At 32.2% G+C, this 26,176-nt stretch overlaps 1 protein-coding gene across 1 annotated transcript in view; it reads left to right on the top strand.

The window, feature by feature from the left end:
* The window catches only part of LOC113512182 (protein kibra), a 96,179-nt gene that overhangs the window by 28,893 nt on the left and 41,110 nt on the right, over positions 1 to 26,176 (top strand). Inside the window, exon 3 of the mRNA XM_052893995.1 lies at positions 6,808 to 6,902. Within this exon, the coding sequence (XP_052749955.1) occupies positions 6,808 to 6,902 (95 nt within the window). The remainder of the gene's footprint in view (positions 1 to 6,807; positions 6,903 to 26,176) is intronic.

Raw genomic sequence — 26,176 nt, 5'->3', positions numbered from 1 at the left:
AAGTGAGCAGGTTATATTCTAATTAGGGTCGGCAACGCGCGCGTAATACCCCTGGTATTGCAGGCGTTCATAGGCTACGGTAACCGCTTACCATCAGATGGGCCGTACGGTTGTTTGCCACCCCAGTGGTATAAAATATTTTAACTTAGCATACAGGATACTTTTATAATATATTGACCCGCGCTGTCGAAGCTCCGGGATGTTCATTCCAACTAGTACTTTATAAACTTGTATCGAGGCTAAAACTGTAAAATGATTTTTAACGCAAATTGATTCCAATTCGATTACGTCAAAAGTCAACATTTTGTATTATTCTATTAGTTTGCTGTCGTTTAAAAGCATTAAGAACGGTAAAAGGTATCCGGTTGAAATTAATATCAGGCATAATCACATCATAGAGATAGGCAGAGATAAATGCAAGTATCAGAATGTATATGAGTAAGTCAATTTTTTTTCTTGACACTGTAATGCTATAAAAACTATTAACGGTAATAAAAGATATAAAAACAATTCCTTTTCCTTACTGGTTGTCTTTTTTAGCCGTATGGTTAGCCGTATGGTTGTTTGCAACCTCAGTAGTATAAAAAAATCGTGTAAAATATAAGCATTTTTTAAAGTAAATTCTTACTAGTAACTAGACGATGTCTGTATATGAGAGACGTTTAAGAAAAATAATATGAGGAAACGATTGATGCCAAAACAATATTTTATTGAAATTTTGTCTGTTTGTATGTTTGTCCGGCATCACTGCTACTGCATCAAATTGAATGTGGTTTTCATAGAGCTTCTGAAAGTATGTTACATGTTTTCTATTTCATTAATTTTCCTACTTCTGAAATCCACGCGTGCAAAGTAGCAACAAATTGTTAAATAATTAAGTTTAATAGGGCATTGATACATTAAAATAGACACGTGTAGGCGTATTGTTTAATTACCACATCTATTTAAATGTAATATGTGTGGACCAACCCTAATCCATTAACATCGTTTCGGCCTTGCTGGGTTTAGAATTGAGCATAATAATTGAAAGATCGCCCCGCTTGCGCACTTTGGCTGTCACGCGGCGTGCGAATGATAGAGGAATGCAGATGACAGTGATGTGACCAATGATTGGTTCCTGTAGCTATGCTTGATGACTTTAACCTCTGTACTCGGCGTTCGGATATTGCCCCAAATGACGAGAAACATTGCGGTCGTCTTGATTTTCGTATGTACACTGCGAACGATTCTGAAATTAAAAGAAGTTATTCTGTGAAATTTTAATGTTTGTTTAATAAAGTTGTCATATTTAGTATGCGTTTTGATTGTATTGTTGCAGTCTCAGTTTGCATGAGTATTTTAATATTACATGGTAACTGCTTTATTTTTAATGGATGATAATGGAATGACAATGGTCTTTTTAAAAATCTTTTATCACCTTATAAGAATGATTTCTCAAAAAGGGTTTTTTTATGGGTGATAATGGAATAGTAACCCCACCTGCGCTATCGGTACATACCGGCGGGGCACCAGTGAAGGATGATAGGTGAGAATGAAGCAGATCAGTTGGCCCACCGTGACGAATTCAACAAGAATTGTTTACTATGGTTTCCAGGGGGAACCACGTGGGCCCAAAAAGGGGTTAACGTCAGGCAGGCGGCCGGTTGTAAAACTATAAGCCAAATCTTTTTGTAATATGGATAAAAAATATATTACGCCAACCCCAAATAATAATTGGGATAAGGGTAGAAAGATGATGATGATGATAATGGAATGGAAGCCTCGCTTGCGCCAACGGTATACGTTGGCGGGGCACCAGTGAGAGATGACAGGTGAGAATGAAAAGGCAAATCAGCTAGCCCATCGTGATGAATACATCTGGGGTTCAGGTGTTTTGGTTGGTTTCTAGTGGGAAACACGTGAAAGTCGACCTGACAAGGGACAACAATAAGATTTGTAGTCCGCATTACTAACGATTCTTTCTCCCTCTGGTAACTATGTTAGGTATACAGGGATATCATTATCGTTTCAACGTACTTTAATCTACCGGTGTCTACTGTAAAGAATTATCCAGACCGTATATTGGATACCTCCATTATTATTATTTTTTTATTGGGTGAAAATGAAATTGTAACTCCGCTTGCGCTATCGGTATACACTGGCGGGGCACCAGTGAGAGATGATAGGTGAGGATAAAGCATATCAGTTGACCAATCGTAACGAATACATAAAGAATAGATAATCATGGTTTCCAGGGGGAACTGCGTAGAGATCGACTTAAAAGGCTGCATTGCTAGGAAGGGACCACTAGTTCCTATACTAACGATTCCTTCTCCTGTCTATCTCCAATACCAGGAGGTGACTGACTTAAAGTCGCATGCATGGGTATGTCTCTTAGGCGTGTTTCTGTCGTTAATCGGTTATGCTAGCATGGCTGTAAGAAGTGAGATTGGCACTGAAATTAGGTACAAATGGCAACATATGAGGGATAATGGTGTATTGCTTGGTCTCCGTGTTGCAGTTCATATTCAAAGGCGTTGTCACTTTCTATAGATGGAATCTCAGTTTATTTACCGTTTGAAGTTGTATAAAATAAATAAATTTAAGGTCGTTGCTCTATGTTGAGGTATTGACCTATAATGTGATCTCTTATAGACAATACGTGGTCGCCACTCGAGAGATTTTTACACTTACCGAATGTCAGTTCTTAATGTTATACTATACTTAGTAGATTTCTCAGCATTGCTTTGGTATTTATGTTAAAATATGTACCTTTATATTATAATGATGGAAATTATATAATTACTAGTTTAACTTACTAGACCCATGATTTCAAGAAGTTAATTGACTACGATAAATGGTTTTAATGAGTAATAATGGAATGCCACGGAGCAAGTGTGGAATGATAGATGAGATGAAAGCAGGTCGGTAAGCCCATCATGAGGAATTCCACAAGATGGTTTCTGGATCTGATGAACCTGATAGGGTATATTACTAGCAATGGAGCTGTTAGATCCCCATTACTAATAATCCATTCTCAGAATAAATAGCCCTTTTTTAACTCAAAAAGTATTTGTAAATCAAATTTTAAGACGACTGGTCGAGCCGTTACGGCGCTATGTTGTAACATAAAAACAAATTTAGTTTTGCAATAATATTAGTAAGGAATTAGTCAGTCCATTAAAACGTTTATCAACTCTTATCAGTTACGTGTTACCCGCGCCTGCAAAATTGTGACGTCTCATCATTGGCATTGCGCTAAGTACAGTTACTATCGATTTATTAACGAATGTCAACTATTTATCATTGATCAAAATCGGCCAAGTGCGAGTCGGACCTGTGGTCAAGGATTCCGTACAGTAGTACTTATTGATCTGTGATTAGAATTCCCAGTTTGCAATTTGGATTCCCTATTTCGAAACTTTTTGTAAGGAAATGAGTTTGTTTTTGACTACATTTTTATTGCACCACTTAAAGAATAATAATAAAAAATTATATATATATATATATATATATATATATATATATATATATATATATATATATATACTACATGACTACATTTTTATTGCACCACTTAAAGAATAATAATAAAAAATTATATATATATATATATATATATATATATATATATATATATATAATGTCAGTTATTCCTTAGGCATTATCATAGAATATCATCATCATATCAGCCCTTAACCGTCCACTGCTGACCTAATAAGCTGTCTCCTTGGAGGAGTTTTGCAGTAGTTGCCACGCTTGGCAGGCAGATTAGCAACCGCAGTTAAGCTTTAGAGATATTCTAAGAGGGACGCTGCTACTCATTCCTCGCCCTCTCTTAGTCGATTTACTATACCCTCGGGAAAGGAAGGGGTGCCCTGTTCCATGTCGGGACCACACAGCCATATTATTGTATATTACTGTGATTATGTTACTTTTACGTAGTAATGATAGGCTATTGTGATTTGTTATAGAGAGCAGTCGACGAACGTAGTTGTACTATAAGGGTTCCTTGTTACACGGTACTCTAAAAATTGCTAATCGCTACTAATCTATAAGATTTTTGCATATTGACTCATTCGTGGAAGGAATTTTTTCAGGGTTAATTTATCTGTCAGATTATTAACAACAATTTAGATAATCATATAAAATATATACTTGTATATTATATCTATCGGCTAAAGGGAGCGGTGTACTGATGCTACCGAAGTGGGCTACGTATATACTGTGTTACTACGGAGACAACCATTCTTTGGAATCAACTTCCAGCAGCAGTATTTCCGAACCGATACGACAACATAACCTTCAAGAAAAGAGTATATTCCTTTTTAAAAGGCCGGCAGCACACCTGCATTGCCGCTGGTGTTGTGGGTGATCATGGGCGGCGGTAGTCACTTACCATCAGGTGAGCCGCATGCTCGTCTGCCCCCTTGTGTTGTAAAAAAAAAACAATCGCTTTTAATCGTTTTTGACAGGGGCTTTTACCTTATTTAGGTATATAAATTTTGTGGTATCTATAAAAAAATATTTAATACGATGTGATACAATAGGCATGGTACTTTCTGAATTTCAAATTTTCTATTTTAAACATTAAAAATAATGGAAATTCAAAAATCTTTACTAACTATTACATACGTTATATTTATATGAGGATAGGCTCGTTCCCTGCCACGTTGTATTCTAATGCTTAGCGAAATAATTATATTTTTCTTTGAAATAAATATACAATTTACAGATTGTTAAATTACTACATAGTATAAAACAAAGTCTATTCCCGTCTGTCTGTCCTTACGATTGCTTATCTTTAAAACTACGCAACGGATTCTGATGCTGTTTTTTTTTTATAGATAGGGTGGTTCAAAAGGAAGGTTTATATGTATAATAGATGTATAATATAGTGGAGAAACTGATAATTTTAGAGGTTTGTAATGTAATGTTATGGGGAGCCGGCGGCGGCTGGTTTTTTTTTTTACAGATCACAATTTTTAATCAAATTATATTAGTAAGAGCTGTCCCTCTCTCAAATTCAATTTTCAACAGAAAAAAAAAAACAATAACACGTTGCATTACCAAAATTCTTTGACCATCTTTACGGATTATGACTGTATAATTTAGCTTCATAACTATCTAATAGGGCTGGGTAATATATAGTAATATCTATATATTTTAATTGCAATATGTATATACTGGTCTAATAATGAGTATGTTAAAAGTCTGTTATCGTATATCGTATAACATATTCGAAAATAGATATCTGACCGATATGAGCGATATCGAAATGACCTTTTGTCCGCCATCAATGTCTAGAAGCACCCAATATATAGATATCGGATCAGAATCCATATTACCTTTATTTACTATCTAGTATGTAAGTGAGTGAGAGTAGTATTTAATGTACCTCTAATTTTTTTTTAATGGGTGATAATGAAATGGTAACCCCACCGGCGCTATCGGTATACGCTGGCGGGGCACCAGTGAGAGATGATAGATGAAGATGAAAGCAGGTCAGTTAACCCATCGTGAAGAATTCCACGAGAAGTAACCACGATGGTTTCCAGGGGGAATCACGTGGAGGTCGACCTGATTAGTAACATTGCTAGCAATGGGGCTGTTAAACCCCATCGCTAACAATCCCTTTCCCCCCTGTGTCTCTAATTTGTCTCACTTATTTCATATTGTATGTAAACCGATAGGAACATTAATCAATTCAGCGCATATATCAAAATTGCGTAGGTTTGGTTTAGCATATAGTTGCTCAGCGACCCGGTTAACTTTCAACCCAGCTATGCCAAGGTTCGTCCGATGCCCGTCTGATTGTCCGTTACGTTATAATATTATAATAATTGGCCCAGCGAAAGCGTTTCATTTTGTTGGAGTTCTTTTTCTTTGTAATCGTTTTATTTAATAGTATGTATATTTGTTATATTTTATAATAATAATCCGTAGTGTTATATTATTAATTTTTGTGTTAGTATGTGTAAGTAGTATAATTATTATTAGGTACTGAAAAATCCAAGCGCTTTTTACTTGGAAATTCAATTTTTTTTTTAATTGTAGTCGTGAACATATTTTTTATATTATTCTTTTTCATACTGAATATCATAGAAGTATATGCCCATAAGTATAATCTCGTAATGGAATAGTTAAGAGCGAACACACCGAACGATTATGACGTAATTAGAGTTTTTAAATAAAATAAGAGAATGCAACGATTTTTTAGCATCTGACTTTACGTTTTACATACTTAAAATATGTAAATTCAATAAATATACAGAAATAGATATGAACGCGGAAGGGGAAGAGCTCTAGAGAGATCTATGGATGACCTATCGTGTTCAAATTATTGAGTATGGTGTTAAGAACAACAAATGCACAAGTCTAATTATGAAAGTGTATGAATGAATTGTAAGAGTGAAGGTCATTAGCAGTATGTTCTTTCTGTCTGATATGAAGCGTGATAATATAAATATATAGTTACATATTTAATTAATACAACTACAAGACAAATAAACAAAATCATATAGTACAGTAACAACTTTATTTTTAGGTTTTTTTAGGTGGCCCGAATTCATTGCTCTCGAGTGTATTTGATGTTTTTGTGCATTATACGTAAAAATTATTAATTTACTCTTGCGCCACCTAATCACTTCTATATGTTCTCCTTTAACCAAAGGTTGTCTGTAACAGATTGCCCTAGCGATAAGACCGCCTTTTGTACCTTTATATGTATATTTTGATCTGTACTTCATGCTACTATATTTCAATTGAATTGTTTATATGTCATTGTTTAATTTTATGTTTTTGGTACAATTTCATATATTGTTACAGAGGTGACGCAGCTAGAAGACCCGAGATTAGAATGGCTCAGCATTCAGGAGGCGATGCTGAGGGACTACCTCCATACAGCACAGGAGGCTCTCGAGGTCAGTACAGTTCTTTGCTACTTATTTGTCGAGATTATCACGGTTATATAAAATAGATATGTGTGTGAAATTTCCAATAAGATAGGTCTTTCTCTTCCTTTAGTATTTAGTTCATTGCTGAGCATTGTAATGTTTTTTATTCAGCTACCCAACTATATTTTTTGCAGTCTTGGTACAATTAAAGTCCTCAAATAAAATATATTTATATTTATTTATTATTTCACTAGATCCCGTCCCCTTGGTATAAAAATACCAAGGGAACGGGCAATACTTTAACTTTCGCAGTGACTATTATCATATTTCTTCCATGTGCTTTTTTATGAGGGGTTTCGAATAATGTAACGGAAATAGTTATTTGTACTAAATTATTTAAATAATTATCCAAATATTTGATACTACTTGCTTATACATTCTTTATTTTTTAAGAGGTCATTAACTGTTTGGTAACATTTTAGTATCATTAGTAATTTTATATAGGTATACACGAAGATAAAGTGTTAATATACCTAAACATATTAATAGAATCAATGTGATATCTCCAATAATGATTATTTTATTACGAAAGACATTCGTATCTTGAAAGTATTATATTCCAGTAATGAAAATATTTATGAACCTGAATTTTTATTGAACTTGAAGGTAGAAATAATATTAAATGCGGATTTTTCGTAGACGTATTGTGATATTTGAAAATTTCGGACATTGTAACATTAATTATAGTTGTTCTCTATCAACAACTTAATATAATATTACTCAGAATGACCATAAAAAATAGAGTTATGTTATTATTAATTTTCATATTATTTTAATCGTTTCTCTGTCTAATGTATAAATATCAGTCAGACGATCATTTATAGAAAAATAAATTAGTTATTAAACATTAATAAACCTAGAAAACCACAGTGTAAAAGGTGGACTTACACCATATGGCATTATCTATAAGCCAATATCAAACAGATATAACTGAAAAATATAACTGTCGGTTAAAATGTATTGTGTTACTCGTATTATAAGTACTATACAAAAAGTACACCACATCGGTTTTATTTGATCGATAAACAAGTCAACAATAAATTAACTTCCAGCATTCCAGTAGCTTTATCTACTGTATTTCGTACAGTTTCAAAACCACTTAATCTTATCGAGCGATCATCGAATTAAAAGCACCTCGGTCCATTGTACAGAAACAGAGCTATGACTGGCAGCATTTCTTTACTCGTGCACGTTTTAACAAATCGATGGATACTTGAAATTGGTCGATAGCATCTCGCTACCGCAGTAATGGACGTTGAATCAAAATTAATGATGATTTAGCTCAAAATGTAAACGAAAAAGGTTGCCACGTCAACATTAATAGAATTCCGAAGATGAATTTAAAAAGACACAACCGAACAAATTTAAAAGATCGTAATCAGAGGATATGGGTGTAGGTGAATACTGTTGTAAAGTTTAATCTTGATGAGGGCAGCGTGAAGAAAATAATCCCACAAATGCATTAAGGTACAAACCTCCACCCTATTCCGTATTGATCGAACAGGAAATCATGAAGATTAGGTTTACGAGGTTGTTAAAACGAAAGGCTTTAATTATTTTAAGTGCGATAGGCGTGTTGTACGCGTAGAAACTATCAGATGTCCGTTTGGGGATATATCGGGAAACTACCATATAGTTTATTTGGGAAACGCAACGTCGCTGACCTGCGATTTGAAAATTTGATTAAATGTAATTGATATTAATCATGTTTAAGCATTTTGCTTTACGAAAATTGAATTAATAACTGAAGATTAAAGAGTACAAGTAGTTACTAAGACAACATTATTCAAAATGAGAAATGAAATTGTAAAAAATACATACACATAAAATACAAAAGATCCAAACTGTGTTATTATTTCCCAAGTTTCACATCCGATAGCTCTTAAAAATGTTAGGGCTAATAATTAAAAAGAGATAGTATCAAATCATTTAGCTGTAATTAATGTAGTGGAAGGTACATTAAGTGCGCGATCCGAGCTCCTCCAGATAACAATGGCATGCGATGATGCTGATAGCGTGAGATAAGAGATAAGTGCCAAGTGGCGACTTATATTGTTTCGAATTGAACATGCGATGGGAAATGGTCTATGACTCGATGTGGCTGATGGATTCATCTAATTTGTTCAGGGCTATCCGGTTAGATAACATCTTATATTTTAGATTTTTCGATAAAAAATACTAAACTTGGATATTATCTCAGAAAGTATAGGTGGCCAATGAGAATATCGAATGGACTATATGACAAATGTCGTGCGAACATAGAAATGATGATTGATACATAGAAATGAGAAAGGAAATTATATTGCGTCGACCCTAAATAATGCGATAAACGCTAAAGTGTTTTGTATGATGCTACAGTATTGTTTTACTTTCATTACTCGTCCTTTACTATGAGTGATATTGAGCATTAATTAGATTGTTGTTAATTTTTAGGGTATTGATTTTTGGTATTTAATTTTGACATGTATATACGAGTACTACAATTCATTCACTTTTTACCTTATTAAATTTTCAAAGATCTATTATATAATAATATGCATTTAAAAATAGAAATATAAATGACTAACGTAATTAATGCTCCTTTCCACTTTGGGTTTTCTGGAAGAGAACTCTAATAGCTCGTCTGTTGTCATTCAAGTATTATTTTAATTCTAAGTTAATTATAATAATGTAATTTTTGTGTACAATAGAGTATATATATATATACGTATTAAGGAAGAAAGCAATTTTGCTTTCTTCCTTGTCTTATTCAGGTGCGTTAATTAGTTTAATACTGCTAAAATTCTTTTCCTTAAACCTTGATATTTGATAAAAATTTATTTCATTCCTTATTTTTAGTATATAAACCTTGACCTTAGCCTGTACAGGTATTTGCCCTTTTTAACATATTTTTGTATGCATTTAATATCAGACCTTGATTATCAATTAATTACTTTAAATACTCATGTCTAAAAGTTTACACTGTGTTTTTATGTTTATCCTTATCTAATAATTAATATCATCATAATCATCATTTAGTCATTCGTTGTCTACCGAACATAGGTCTATATCATAAACTGCTAGTATACTTCTACATGTCTAGATTTCCTTTATAAACAATTGTTCGAACAAAGCCAAAACTGATTATTTGATGAGAATTATTTTGTTTAATTCTGCTACCATTACAACATGTGTGACTGCCAACACTCGAAGATTGATCACCACCATTACGACCAGAAGGTCCACAATCTTTTATATTTAGTCAATAATTTCCCACTGCTATTTAGTTCACGCACGTTTTGCGGTACGTGTTGTACCTCTAAACAAGGCAATTTTAGACAAATTTTTGGATTGCTGCTCGGAGCCTACTGTTGCGTACGGAATTAATAATAATCAAATAATCACTGATATGGACATCCATAAGATAACATCTAGTTCAATAAAATACTACTATTTTAAATTTAATATAATCTAAGACATCTCTGTAATTTTTTATGTACTGCGTTATCATAAGAAATAAATTTATTCTAATTCCTGTCAGGCAAGAGTGAATTGATTCTCTATACTTAAATAATTTTTCGCATTAAATTTAAAAAATAAATCAGTATAGAATCAACCGAGAAGCAGGCCTATTCGATTAAAAAGATAATCATCGAAATCGCACCATAATGACAATATCGCGGATTAATAAAACTGATCAGGTGCGAGTTGAACTCGCACGCCAAAGGTTCTGTACTTAGATATAAAATAAAATACCTTCTATTGACTTTCTTATGCAAAATAGGCGCCTAATATTTGTTATTATTCATAATATCTTATTTTGAGCCATAATTTTGATTAGAATTTCTAACACAACTATGTTTTTTGGAGGTTTTTTGACAATTTCTCAGATACGGTGCTAGTTAGAAACATCGTTTTATATTTCGTGGAATATTTACATATACTTTAATAAATTGAAATGATTTTAGATTTTTCTCTTCAACTTCGGAGGTAAGAGTTTAATTTATTTTTTTCTCACATTTTCGATTATAAATAAAAAGTATGCGGCCTAAAAATAAAAAAAAAAAAAACACTTTCAACATATATAAATGAAGCTCCTTCATATGATACTCCACTTGGATTAGTTTAAAATTTGGTATCCTTTATAACTCTCTAGCAAAGAAAATGGAAATGATTCGTCAAATATTTCTATTGCAATATATGTAGGCTAACAATATGTAAAGCTGTTCCAAATTTAAAATAGTTAGCATTTTAAAATAGTTGCTGAAATATAGAGTTGTAACAATTGGATAGACGAACGGTCAAGGAGTATTATTTCCATTGTACTTTTTAATACGGAACCCCAAAATACCAGTAGGTTGAGTACGTCCTACTTGAACTCGGTGAATAAAAAATGACAAGCCGGTGTTGTTTATGCATTCTTATCTGACGTTGGAATGCGCCATGATTACTTAAGATGAAGGAGTAAAAGTCATCAGCGATAACCTTCGTTCCCCAATTGACGTCAATTGATTGATAATGCGGTTGTAAACAAAAAGATACAATATATTGATCAATTATATGACTATTGCTGACCCTTGAACCCCATTTGCGTAACTACGATATAGGTTTTTTTTCATTAGTGATATCTTTATATGCAACTATGTGTGCATTCTAATAAGTGGAGACCTACACAGCAGTGGGCAGTTAACCACTAATATGATGATGATGATGTATGTATCCGCATTCGTAAATGAGTTATGAAAATTCTTTTTTTGTTATCTGGAAGGATATACTTAAATTGGTCCCGTAGAAATTTTATTAAAATCGGTTCAGTAACCGATTTTAATAAAATTTAGTTTTCAAATTTAAAATAACTGGTTTTACAAGAACTTAAGTTTTTTTTTTTTTTTTGTGAAACACAGTCCTAAATAATTTTATCGTTTAGAAACAATAAACCTTAGTGACTAATAAAGCTGAAGTATGCTTCAGCATTATAATATATACTAAGTGAGGCTTAGCATGCTCTGGGAGATATTATGGACTGTATATTAATGTATTTAGTATAATAAAACAATGGGTTTAAAGAATAAATAACTATAATAAAAGAAAACTACAGAAGACAGATTACGAAAGCGACAAAAAGCAAATTGACAATTATATGAACAAAAAAGGGAATAAAATAATTATAAAAATAAAATCTATAAAAGATCTAGGGAAGTTTGCAATACATGCTTTTTTTTTATAAAAATGAGTAATTTAAAACTAAAATAAACAAAAAAAGTAAGACAAGTAATAATATGCAATATATAAAAATCATTTATATTAAAATACTGCTACCAAACATCTGTTTGTTCCTTGGTTGACTGGTAGAGATCGTTCTTATGTTCGCCAAGGGTATCTTTTCCCTTGTCCGTAAAAGGCGACTAAGGAAACTTAATCGTTAAGGAATAGACTACAGCGTCCCTCTTAAAATGTCCCCAAAGCCTATTTGCGGTTACTAATCCGCCTGTTAAGTGTGGCAACTACTGGCAAAATCCTCCTAATTTAAACTGCTTTAAAGAATGACCCCGTACCTTATGACAGTCTATGGGGGAGGCCTATGTTTGGCAATGGACAAATAACGGCTGATATGATGATGATTATATACCCAAGAGACTACAGCATGGGGTTCTTCAAAAGGGGGTAAAGAGGTTTCTTCAGGGTCGGCAACGCGCGCGTAATACTTCTGGTATTGCAGGTGTTCATAGGTTACGGTAACCACTTACCATCAGGTGGGCCGTATGCTTGTTTGCCACCTCAGTGGTATACAAAAAAAACCCCTTTGTCTATATATATTCAAATTGTTATCTCTATTTCATTGGTTTGAAATATTTTCAAGAACTAATTCTATATGATTCGCAGAAAGTTCGCGAATTTAAATTTAGATATCTCGCATAGGTAATCGGAATCGATAGATTCCGATGATTTTATTGTAAATTTTCCTTAAATTTTGCAAAGTACTACAGGTGTTTCTTTAAGTGTAATTTTATTATAAAAACTACTTGTCCTTAATAATATTATTAATGTAAAAGTGTGCACTGTATAGGATGCGATGAACATAGACTACTTTTTATTATAATAAATTGTTTTTTTTTTCAATGTCAATAAAAAGGTCAAGGCAATATCAGCACACTGGCGAATTCGCGGGTAAATAAAATTATTATGTTATTTTCACATCATTCGTTTATTAGTAAAATTAATAATTCATTAAAAATAATTAGCATTGCGTCTTTTTTTTAAATATTTTAACTTCTGTGATTTAAATAAAAGTTAAAAAAAAAAACACACACACACACACACACACACACACACACACACACACACACACACACACACGCACACGCACACACACACACACACACACACACACACTAATAGTTAAAATATTTTTTATATTCTTTTTTTAAATTCAGATCATTATTTGTATTTTATTATTTTTATGTTATCACAAATCATAGTTAAAGTCATAGTAAATTGTTTAGAATTTGTATTATCATACATACTACCATTGTACTTGTATATTTATATATTTTATAATAACACAATTTTCATTAAAACACACTGAATGTAATCTTTACATATATGAAACGTTCATTAATTCATAACGTTACTATGTATACTTTCACATATTTTATTAACCATCTTTTACGGTTTTATGAAGGCATAAAAATATGTTTTCTAATGTGAACGCAACATAAAGTGTTTTTCCCATGTCTATTTAGAGTCCGTAGGTGTCTCGGATAGTGTTTGGGCCGGAAAACTCGGCATACCAACTCTATTATATTCCACTTTGCTGGTTTACGGTTATTGGTGTGTAACTAGTGAGTGAATCATAGCTCAAACACCGCTTCTAAATAAACAACCAGCCACGGGACTATCAGTTCTATTGATGTTTAACGTCACATTAACTCACCGGGTTACCGACAAGTTAAAATGACAGTTCAAAGTTATTATAGCTCTGCCTCCTTAAAACTAAAACCTCCTATAGGCCTAAATATAAATAGTATCTATATTTTATACAATGTTAACTTTATCATGGGACTATTGTATACTAGCTTTTACCCTCGACTACGACCGGAATGGAAAGTAGCCTATACCATATAGTATGTGTATACTAAATTTCATAGTAATTGGTTAAGGCGTTAACAGGTAAAAAACAGACAAAGTTACTTTAATATTTATAATATTTAGTAAGGATAAGTAGTGTTTATAATAATATTACACTTAAAAAAACATCCTGTGATATTTTGTAAAATTTAAGTCGTTAAAGCGTTAACAGGTGATAAACAAACAAATACATTTTCACATTTATAATTTTTTTTTTTGTGGATGATAATGGAATGGTAACCCCGCCTGCGCTATCGGTATACGCTGTCGGGGCACCAATGACAGATGATAGGTGAGGATGAAAGCAGATCAGTTAGTCTATCGTGACGAATTCAATAAGAATTAACCACGATTGTTTCCAGGGGGAACCGCGTGGAGGTTGACCTGATAGGGTATGTTGCGAGCAAATGGGCTGGTTGACCCCATTACAAACAATTCCTTTCCCCTACATTTATAGTATTGGCAAGAATTAGAAAACAAAACGTTTGGTTACATGCAGTCTCGGCTCGTTTATTTATTAGTTTTGCTTAAGGAATTCGATCGGATATTGCGTGGCAACGTGAGTCAATCAATCGATACCGCTGTAGTACTTCGATGCGAGCGTTCCGTGAATAGACTCTTAGTCTCCATTTACGCATGCTTTGGTGTTCGCGGACACACGGCTATAGGGTGTTCTTTTTATTTTATAATCTAAGGCTATAGAGTTGTTTTAGATATTTTTACTCTCAAATATTAATTTAAAAAACTTTGCTGCCTACAAAAATTTAAGAAATAACAACACATGAAAGTGAGTATTAATTGAAAGAAAATAAAAACTCAGTAAAATCGATTTAGTATTTGGAAAGTACTTGGCTACCCTCGGCTCGCCTCGTCCTTTCAGTAATACTTGGCCGGCTGTTACTTTATTTCCTTAGGCCTCGATAGTTATGTACTAACTGTAATTACGTTACTCATTAGCATCTTTAATCATAGCATTCGTAATAACCCATACAAATATAATTTAACTCTATTATTAACTAACGACTCGCCCCAGTTTCGTACGGTTGCAATGTAGAAACAATATGGTATCAGTGTGTCAATTAATCACTATTTTATCCATCTAAATAGTTTTCCAAACTCTATATAATTTGTATATTTATTTTATTTAAATAAAAGGTAACTTTAATAGTCGGGCGCTGGGCAGCAGGGTCCCTTTTAAAACATTCCAAAAGCCTAACTGTGGTTGCCAACCTGCCTGTCAAGCGTGACTACTATTGGCGAAATCGCCCAAGGGGAGGCCTATGTTCAGCAGTTGACAGTTAACGGCTGATATGATGATGATGATGATGAAAATGCTACACAAAGCTATCTGTATAATATAGAATACCACTGACTTGTTTTTAGACCTAAAAAGAAGGAAAAATCCCCTCATACATTATTTTATAGGTATATCAGTATTTTCGAGATGAAAGCTCTCTATTGACTTGATTTCTTCCGACATCTTGAACAATTATCGTTATATTTCATTATATTAACCCAAAACAATATTAACCTATACCTATAAACCTTCCTCTTAAATCTATCTATTGATGAAAACCACATTAAAATCTGTTGCGTACTTTAAAAGATCTAAGCGTACAGACGGCGGATAGTGACTTTGTTTTATGCTATGTAGAGATGTTTGAAGATGATAGATTCTGTATTAAAAAATAGTACTTTCATACTCTTAAAGTTTTTCTCGTAACCACGAGAAAATTGTATGCCTTTTACAGACTAGTCACTACCATTTTAACGCTCATACCACTACTTTTTAATTTAATTTTATGTCCACCAAGCTGTTACGTATTTAAATTTTATCACTTATTTATTTATACATTCCTGAGGAATCGAATAGGTACTTTAAACCTGTCGGCTACATCTACAATAGGAAAATTATGCCCCGGTGTCATTGAACCATCATTATATGCAAACCTTCGATCAATACCTTATGTAAACGTTAATGTTGCATCCAATATTTGCAAGTACAAAGTAATTCAATTCTAATACGATGCCCACTTAATATGCTAGGTACATGTGTAAAAATCGCAGGGTTCTTCACAGGGCCGGATTATCCATTAGGCTTTATCCATTAGTCTAAACAATTACCTAGTTGTACCTTTATTGGTTAGCAGCCCCGTGCACTCACAATTTTTTTTGAGACGGTTTAGATAAACAATATGTTAGTTAGATACTTTAGATTAATATATATACATACATACATACATATTTTCAAAAATTTTCTTTTACTTATAGGAACCTACTTTATCAGTCAGTAATATAGGCTATTTATTATATTATTATTTAAAAAAAAATTGGAGATTCTTATGACAATTACAATAATGTAATTTAAAATATCAAAAAGTTGCCTATTAATGCTGACTTGCAATATTATTATTCTATATATATGTGTGTGTGTCGATATATGTATATATACATATATCGAGATAGTTTCTTTAAGAGAAATGTACATTTGTTTTTTAATTTTTGTTACATCGTCAGCACATAATGTCCCGTATCCAAAAAATTAATAATAACGTTAGTTCAGTTTTTTTTGGAAGCGAGACGTGCATTGCCTAAGGGCCCCGACATGGTTAATCCGTCCCTGGTTATCTACAAGTATCTGTTGCATGGACGGTAGCATCGCAACACCATCAGCTACGCGGAGGCATGCGTGCAAAACAACACAAACTTTGTATTCAGCTCGATAAACAGAAAACAAACGATTATGATCTTAATTATTATATAGATATAAGACATTCGGCGATGTATTCAAGCGACGAGGCCACTGTGCGCATACTTAATTCAAGCACTCTTGGTATGGACATGCTGGCTCAATTTGCGCAAGGAATATATGACGAGGTCCTGGTTGACTATTTGGCAATGTCCACCCACACGCATATATGTATACATACGTGTAAAGTTTAGAAAACGCTCTCAAGAATGTAACTTGCATAGTTTTTATGCTATTGTTATATAATTTTCTAGTATCATCACTGTTCTTGAATGATAGTCATTTCCGGCCAATTAAATGATTAACCATGAGAGATTAACCGTCCATTATAAACATTAAAATTAACTAACAACAGTATTTTATAGTGGCAATATTTTTCAGTTTAAACTATATAAATAAGTGCTTTTTATTCATCATCCTCATAATAAACCATAAAATGCCCCATTGACGGGTACTAGTGGGGTAAGAACCTCATAAGTCCCATAACCTTGTTCTACGATTTGGTACATAGTTAAATTTAAAAGTTTTTTTTACTTCTTATACTGTTTTTGATATTGTTTATAATTGTAAATCTATTTTATTTCTAGACCTAGCTATAATAGAGTACTTGTGATTCCTTTCAAACGGACTTGTGATAAAGTGTCGTAAAAATATATCTATATCTTAAATACCTATTTGGAAAATTAGCTATTACTATGCTAAGTTTCATTGGAATCCGCTCAACAATTTTCGCATGACACGTGCAAATAGATATAAAATACATTATACGTTTTATTATATTTATAGATAATATAAAATGTTATTATACATCCTAGCTATTTCCTGTTATTCGAGATTTTTGTTGTGATCGATTCGATGTGGCCACTTAATAGGTAGTGGGGTCGAAAATGTTTCGCGGAAGGTTACCAGCTCCATCTCTCGACAATTCCACGAAACGGCGCGCGTGCTCATCGACACATGGCTTGCTGGGATATCTGATTACACGGGCCTCTGTTATAATTCAGTTTAATATGCATTATTTATTTATAGCTATCGTTGAAAGTAAGATTTACATTAAGTGCACAATTGAAGATTTTATTAACTCAGCATCTTTAAAAAATGTAGAGGCAAAATATTTCCTCAGTGTATTGTTGTTCATTTTTCATTCATTCAATCTCTAATATCTAAAGTTTAGAAAGGGTTTTATTATTATGGTCAGAAGTTTTTAAAATATTACTCATCTTTTATATATATATATATATATATATATATATATATATATATATATATATATATTATCGTTTATTAATCGCAGGATGACCGTAAATCACAAGAACTACCCTCTGGAACTGTATTTTTGCTCGGAACTTGAGCTGTGAAAAAACCCGACAATTACTCTATTAAGTACTTATGATAAATTTAAGTCCTCTAATAATCTCTTATTTATATAATAGTGAATACGAGGAAAAAAATGTAATATTAAAAACAAAAAGTTTGGCATATGGACCTTGAAATATTTAACTATTTTATAATAAATAAAAAAAAATGAGCCTAATATAGGTACATATATTCAATAAACTAAGAAATTAAAGTTGAGAGAATATTGTTTAGTTGGTTACAAATAAAGCAATAAAAATTTTTGATGATATTTTTATTCGTAAATGTTATTATGATTATATCCGTATAGTTCTACGATATAGTTCTAACACATCACAGGCAGTAGAATAAAATGGACTTTTTTTGTTTTAGTACCACTATTTACAGTATGATTTTAATACTGTTTAATTTTAAGACAAATTTAATTCTATAACTAAACGAATAAAATGTCATTTATGGAAGGAAATCTTTATGAAGATCAGTAATAGCTTGTCTCTGTATGACGTTATAATCTGGAGGTTTATTAAACGAAAATAGTAACGATTATAATGTGTAATTCTTAAGGAAATGCTGTATTTTTAATAACATAATAAAGCATTGAATTGTGTCACCTGTTGCAAAACATTAAGGTCAGCATTATGATATAACATTGAATCATATGGTAAATAGTTTATGGTAAGCGTAAAATGATACATTTTTATTTTTTAAAGGTATTTGTCTATAATCTTATTGCTACGACTGTCATCAAAAAGTAAAGGGAGAGACGAAACAAAAAGTAAAAAAGAAGATATAAGTAAAATAAAAATGCACGTAGACACGTACAAGACAATAAATAGAGTAGTTGTTTTTACATCTCTCTTTTCATTTAAGAGTTTCCTCTTGTCGGTGCAACTAATTCATGCATCTTCTTCCAGCCAGCTCTATCCCAGGCCATATCCTTGATCTCCCTATAAGACACGACACCTAGTGTTTCTTTTATCTGTCCAATGTAGTTTTTTCTCGGTCTTCCTCTTTCTCTTTTTTTACATCATATGCATAATTTTTATATTTTTTTTTTATTAGATGAAAGTAAAATGGTAACCCCGCGTGCACTATTGGTATACCATGATTGGGAACCAGTGAACGATGATAGGCGAGGATCAAGTGAAAGTCGACTTGATAGGGTATATTACTTGCAATGAGACTGTTAGATCCAACTCCCCAACTTATGTTTTTAAGCCTTAACAAGTTTCTTGCCGCTTTATTTTCTAGATCATCTAAAATTGTTTCCACATCCAATCGTAGGGAGAAACGGATTGTTAGTAATGGGAGATTATGGCGCCTGGCGGAGCTAATGGACCTCCACGCGGTTCATTGGAAACCATTGTGACTAATACTTGTTGGATTTGTCACGATGGGCTAACAGACCTGCTTTCATGCTCATCTATCGTCCCTCACTGGTGCCCCGCCAGAGTATACCGATAGTGCACGCGGAGTTACCGTTCCATTGTCACCCATTAAAAAACATCCATTCGTATTGATAGCTAATGATAATGATAATTCTTTATTTAATAACAATTTACACCTAGTTACATTTACTAGCCACCGAACTAGGCTGAGCCTGTATCTCAGTGGTTAGTTAAAAACTTCCTTTGACTGTTAAGTCGTACAATCTAAAACATAAAAATAGCTCAGCTCGTACTCGTATTACGCTTTCATTTTAGTTATTAGATCAGGCCAGCTCACTTTCTGTCCTAATGTTGATACTATGATATCATTCTTGTTTTATTGCCACTCGGACAATTGAACCTATGTATACTTTTATCTTGTCACGCTGAGCGTCATTTAACTCCCATTTTGATAGGTCTTAGTCATTTTTGTTTAAGATTCTTTAGCGCTATTTCCGGTTTCCTTGACGTCATACTGCGGTTGTCAGTATGTGTTTTTATGTAATTACTAGTTGTTGTCTGTGACTTTACACGCGTGGTGTCATGTTTACCTTTTAAGTAAAAATTAAAAAAAAAAAGATCCTTTCTTAGCTAATGCTTACGTTGTAGAATAAACCTAAAGAATTTCAGTTTTCTAGACTTAGTACTTTTGGCAGTGTGCTGATAGTCAGGACAAATGATATCATGGATGTAGACTGCAGTTTGCTGGACAATTTACTAAATGTATAACCAGAATTTTCTATACAAATTTTTATTTGAGTGTACAGAGTTTTTTAATCAATGAAAATGGAAGGTATCCCACCTACGCTATTGAATTACGCTAGTAGGATTCTATTGGAAAATGATAGTGGATGAAGGATAAAGTCATGACAGTTGATCTGTTATGAATTAATCAGGAATTGAACACTATGTTCATACCAATAATAGAGTTAACCAGGAATATTTACCTATTGATAATACACTAGTCAGTTGCCCTGTTTGGATTTTATTTGAGCATTTTTTCTTATATAGTACTATGTTTTTAATATACATGGATAAGGGGGAAAGGGATTCTTAGTAATGGAGACTAAGAATCCCATTGCTAGCAATATACCCAACCAGGTCGACCTCCTCGCGGTTCTCCCTGGAAGCTATCATGGTTAATTCCTGATAAATTCATCATGATGGGCTAACTGGCCTGTTTTCATTTTCATTTATCACCCTTCACTGGTGCTCCGCCAGCGTATCCTGTTTGCGCAGACGGGGTTACCATATCATTTTTACCTATCAAAAAAAAAACGTGTGGACAATATTATATAGTTTTGAATATTTATATTAGACTATAAGGAATTATAAATAAACATAGACCCATAGATTATATATGTGCCTATATTTATAAACTTGTTGCCAATATTTTGTATACAAAATATCATATTACATTACAATAAGTGCAAAAAGGTATTCGTTGTTATATAATACGATATGAAATCTGTTGACAACATTTTGTTATCTTGCATGTTTTTGCGCTATTATCAGATCTGACGTTGACATTCCATTTAAATCTTTGTCTATTTTTATATCTACGTATTAAACAACAATTTGACGTTATTTTGATAATAATTTTGTGTTTGAATTCTATTGTGCTTTTTGAAAACTAGTAATGAACTTCAATGACATAGCAAGACACGTATTAAATTGTGAATTTCGCGTCTGTTCGTAATAATATCAATAGTCAACAGTGAACTGATTTTGGTGATTATTTTATTGATATATAATTATTAAACGTGGATTATAGTTTGTATAATTTATTGAAAACGTCCACGAAATAGTTTTAATAATTTATTTCATCGAATTATAATCCGTGTTTGTTTAAGACTTAAAAATTTATGTTAATAATAATATGTAATAATTAATTTATATTAAAAAGGTAATTTACATCTGTGTTTAAATTTTAAAATGGTGTTTATCTTTTAAACTTGAATTATTCAGCAATAATAGTTATGTGCATTAATATGTAAAGTCAATTTAAAAAATTCGCAATGATATTATGAAAATACAATGTTGTAAAAATATTAATTTATATTTAATAGTACACACACCTTCATTCCTAACGACCGGGTTGGCCTGTACAATTTTGAAGGCATTTTAAAAAAGGGCCACATGTAATTTGTAGAATTTCGATTGTGATGACGAGTAATTGGCGGGTAGCTGGAGCGCTCATTATATCTGACCTGGGACGTTCCTGGAAGGTCGTGGCGAGCCTCAGGCTCGACAGATGAGTGGGAGGAGTCAGCTTCCAACATTTTGGAAGAAACATTAGGCAAGGTTGTTTGGAGGTAAACGATTATGTCTGCTTGTAATTTAATCTTTCGTGGGTTTAATGTTATTGTGTTATTAAAATAATATTTTGTAATAAAAGCTAATGGATACAAATAACGTTGTATTAGAATTGGAAAATCATCTTTTCTATTATTTAATGTGTTGTTTTGTTGTATAGTCCATTTCAATAGAACTTAAGGAAAATGTAAACAAAAGAATAATCGAACATAAAAGTCTGCTGATGTTCAATATTAGTACAAATAAAAAAAAAACATTAATCGATTAAACGTTATGATTTGTTACTAATTTAATTTAAAGTAGGTACTTCTGTAATAATTTCAACAATAGATTATAAAATAATCTGTTAATTTCCTTAACAAATAAGTAAACATGTGAAATTATGTACTGAAATAAAAGTCATGTTTATTTTTTTGCTAATGACTTTAATATTTTTTAAATATTAATAATATTAAAGTTATTAATATTTTTAATAATTCTTCTTTAAAAATTAATCAATGACATTTACAACAAATTAAATTTATACGTGTTTAATGTAGCTTGATCAAAATTATGTATATTGAAGATTGAATAGCATCATGTTATATACATTTATAGTTAAAATTAAAAAATTAACGGTATCTATACCAGTTATTTTAATAAATAGTTTGATTCTTATCTACACTCAAATTATAAAGTGGAAGAGTTTGTTTGGTTATTTGACCGCGCTAATATCTGCAACTATCAGACAGATTTGAAAGATTATCTTTTCATTTGATATCTCGTTCCTAGAAGAAGAGCTTCAATATTACAGTTCAGTTACGGGCGAATACGGGGGATAGAGCTAGCGTTTTAAAAAACTCACCGCAATGTACAAAATTATTACGGAAATCAATTAAAAACAATTCAGATTGTAGTCGAGAGTTCTTTGTAGTCACACCTTGGCAATATACTGAGAAATGATGATTACTGTAATTACGAATTGCAATGGAAAAAACGTCAATGTGTTTTTTTTTTTATTGAAGTCAAGGCATAATAAGATTTAGATATTTCAATTGTACGTCTCTACTAACTTGAGATAAAATAAATTAATTCACTGTTTTTTTTTTTTTTTTTTGTAATGAAATTGTTTATTTGTTTAATAATTTTACACACTAATTAAATATAGAAAGAGTTCTATTCCTGCAAACTCAAAGTCGATAAATTAATTAAGTATTGACGATACTAAATATTGCCATTAATACTTATTTAATGTGACTTGTTTCGTTTATGTTTGTTTAATTACTTAACGGAACTTAATTAATTAACCGACTTTAAAAAAGGTAGTGTTTAAATCGGTTGTAATTTTTTTTGTTTAATACCTCATAACTCCATCAGTTGTAAATTGATTTAGAAAATTATCTTTTTTATCTGAAGGGATATACTTACAGATTCATTCTATAGGAATTTTATTAAAATTGGTTTAGTTGTTTAGTTTTGAAATCAAACAACAATTTTTTTCACAACTGAATTTGGTTTACTATCGTGGAACACAATCTTAATTATTTAGTTTAATTTCGTTTTATTAAATAGTGTAATTACATTGTATTAAAATTATTAATTAATTTTCTACTAATATTTCAAGTGACAATAATATAATAAAGGAATTTTAATTTTTAATTTCTATCAGATATTTCGAATTGTTTTCATATTTTATTATTTAACATAAAAACTTTAAAAATAATCAAGACAATTTTTTTGGTTTGAAAAAGATGCGGATTAGGTAAAATACAATTGATTAGTTATTATGTCTAATAATAATTGATATATAAGTCACATATATGACTAATAAACTAGAAGTAATGGCAACTACACAAATTGATTCTCCAGTACATTGCCTACTTGTGTAAAAAACTACTTTAACTGCACCTCGTAAAAGGAACATGGCAAAGCAACTAATGACAGAGAAGGATCGACAGTAAATCCGTGGCAGACAACAACAATGTTAAGTGTTTTAGCTGCGACTTTACGAGCCGGGGAATTAAAGTGAAATGGGGCTCAGGAGCCAAGACTCATCATTACACTAAATTTAAAACGTAACAAACCGTTCCATAAATATTAGTTATGATCCCGCCACCAAGTTACGCTGCGGGCAAAAAGAGCAAACAGCAAAAAGTTGGCCGGCCGAGTCCTACTCGTTTCTGTAGGAATGCGAGCGTGCAGTTCTTTGGATTGTAGCCTTTACACTGTGAATTTTTCATAAACCGCTACTATGTTGTCCCGATGAATGGCCGCGGCAATAAAATATCTCTTTTGTGTTTCGAGTAATTGGTTTCTGTCATCTGTTGTTTCGTTTGAGGCTTTATGTGTATAATTTAAAAGAGAATGTTTAGTTTTATTAAAAATCTCTTAAAGCTAGTGGCAAGTTTTACCGTCAACGAAACGTAAGTGTTATGAAATGACACATGTTAATTTAATACCGCCGCCGATTGCTTGACCAATATACGTCTAAAGAAATCTCATTTGTCCACTCACGTAATCTATACAGTATTATAATTATGTTAGTTATCAAACTACACTCATAATTTATATCTGTCGTCACTTGGAAACAAGTAACAGCGTTTGAATTATATTTTTCTATTAAAAATTTCCAACATCGAAACTGGTCGTAATAAAATTTCATACATTCCATTAATATGGCTAGATATTACTGTAATTATTTATAAATTGAATAAAATTTCTTCGTCCAATATACAACAGCAATAAGACGATTTATACAAGAGATAAGAAATAAATACTTCAAATATAATTAGGTAGGTATGTTACATTCTTTTACTACTTCTGTCATACATTTCTTAGAATATTGAAGATTTGGAATTTTGTTTATTATTTTATATTTACTGTTATTAATATTAAACAAGTGGACCTATTTGAGTACTATTAGACACAGAACTACCACACCATAAAAGTGGATATTAACAAAAAAATCACGCGGAGAAATTGCACCCTTTGTTTAGTTACTTTATAGAAGAAGCAACCTATATATAAACTGTTTAGATATTTGAATTGCTAGGGAAAGTAAAAAATTACATTAAATTCGGATTCCGTAAAAATATTGACAAGTCCGTGCTCGAAATCATTCACCAATGGAAAAGTTAGAAAACATTACAGCCCCAACAAATAGATGTAAAATTTGTATCGAATACTTCGACACTTAATTATAAACGACAGACACCATAGCATAATGTTTTAGTATCGATAATAAAATTGATGCAGTTGGGACCTGGTCGTTTGTTAGTATAATACAACGTCTGGGAGCTACTGTGCGACAGGTACGCTCGGCGTGGATAATATATTGAGCTTAGATGGTGCCTTGATTATGATATACGTGGCTCAGATTATGGGACCCGTGGTCCAGGCCCATTGCGGCCCGTTGTAAATCTGTGTGGTGCGTGGGATGTTATTGTGATCATTTCACGCTCTGTGATCGTTGAAAATTTTGGTCTGTTAACAGATTGTGAAGGTCGCATGGATTTGCTACGCCTGGTGAATAAATGATGAACTTGTCCGCATTAAATTTCATTAAAGATTCTAGTACAAATCGTTTATAGTCTAGACTCAGAGGCTTTGGCCTGTACCTACGTTATAAATGATCGTTTTTAGCTCCACTTCGTAGCGATATATCTAGATAATATGCAAAGCAAATCTTCCATTTTTCATCGTATGCGAATAACATGCCGGTGAATTGATTAAATCCATTAACATGCCGTCGATATAAATCGTTTGCGTCTACGCATTTGTCATATGGACCCAAAGGTATATTAAACACGGTGCAACTGTAATTTGTATTCGTTAAATAGTAATTTAAATATTTAATTATAATTCCAACGAAAAATATGATCTAAAAATTTTCTGTGTTCTTATTTTTATATAAATCATTCTCGTAAAAAACGATTTTTTTTATAGCTAGATAGATAAACAGTTTTGAGTCATTTATGACAGGTAAATTAACAACTAAATAAATACCATGTGTACCGCTGTGATACAAATAAGCCACAGCTCAGTAATACATAGTTTTGCTTAAAATCAAAGCACTGATTTTTAGCTGCAGCCTAAAGTTAGGTTACACGGACGCGTGCAAGGAACCTAGTGTCCCTGTAAGACCAGAGTCATACGCAAACAAAATTGTATTATATAGAGACATACATATATAAATAAAGCACAAATAATATATTTGAATAATGAAATAAACATGTTTATCTAATCTAAGCAATGTCTGTTTTAGAAGCAATAAGTGTCAATGTTTTAATGTCGTAATAATCAAATAT

This window comes from Galleria mellonella, unplaced genomic scaffold (genome assembly GCF_026898425.1).
Source record: "Galleria mellonella isolate WM207_F2 unplaced genomic scaffold, CSIRO_AGI_GalMel_v1 utg184, whole genome shotgun sequence".
Taxonomy (NCBI): Eukaryota; Metazoa; Arthropoda; class Insecta; order Lepidoptera; family Pyralidae; genus Galleria; species Galleria mellonella.
This window is presented reverse-complemented; position numbering and strand designations above follow the sequence as displayed.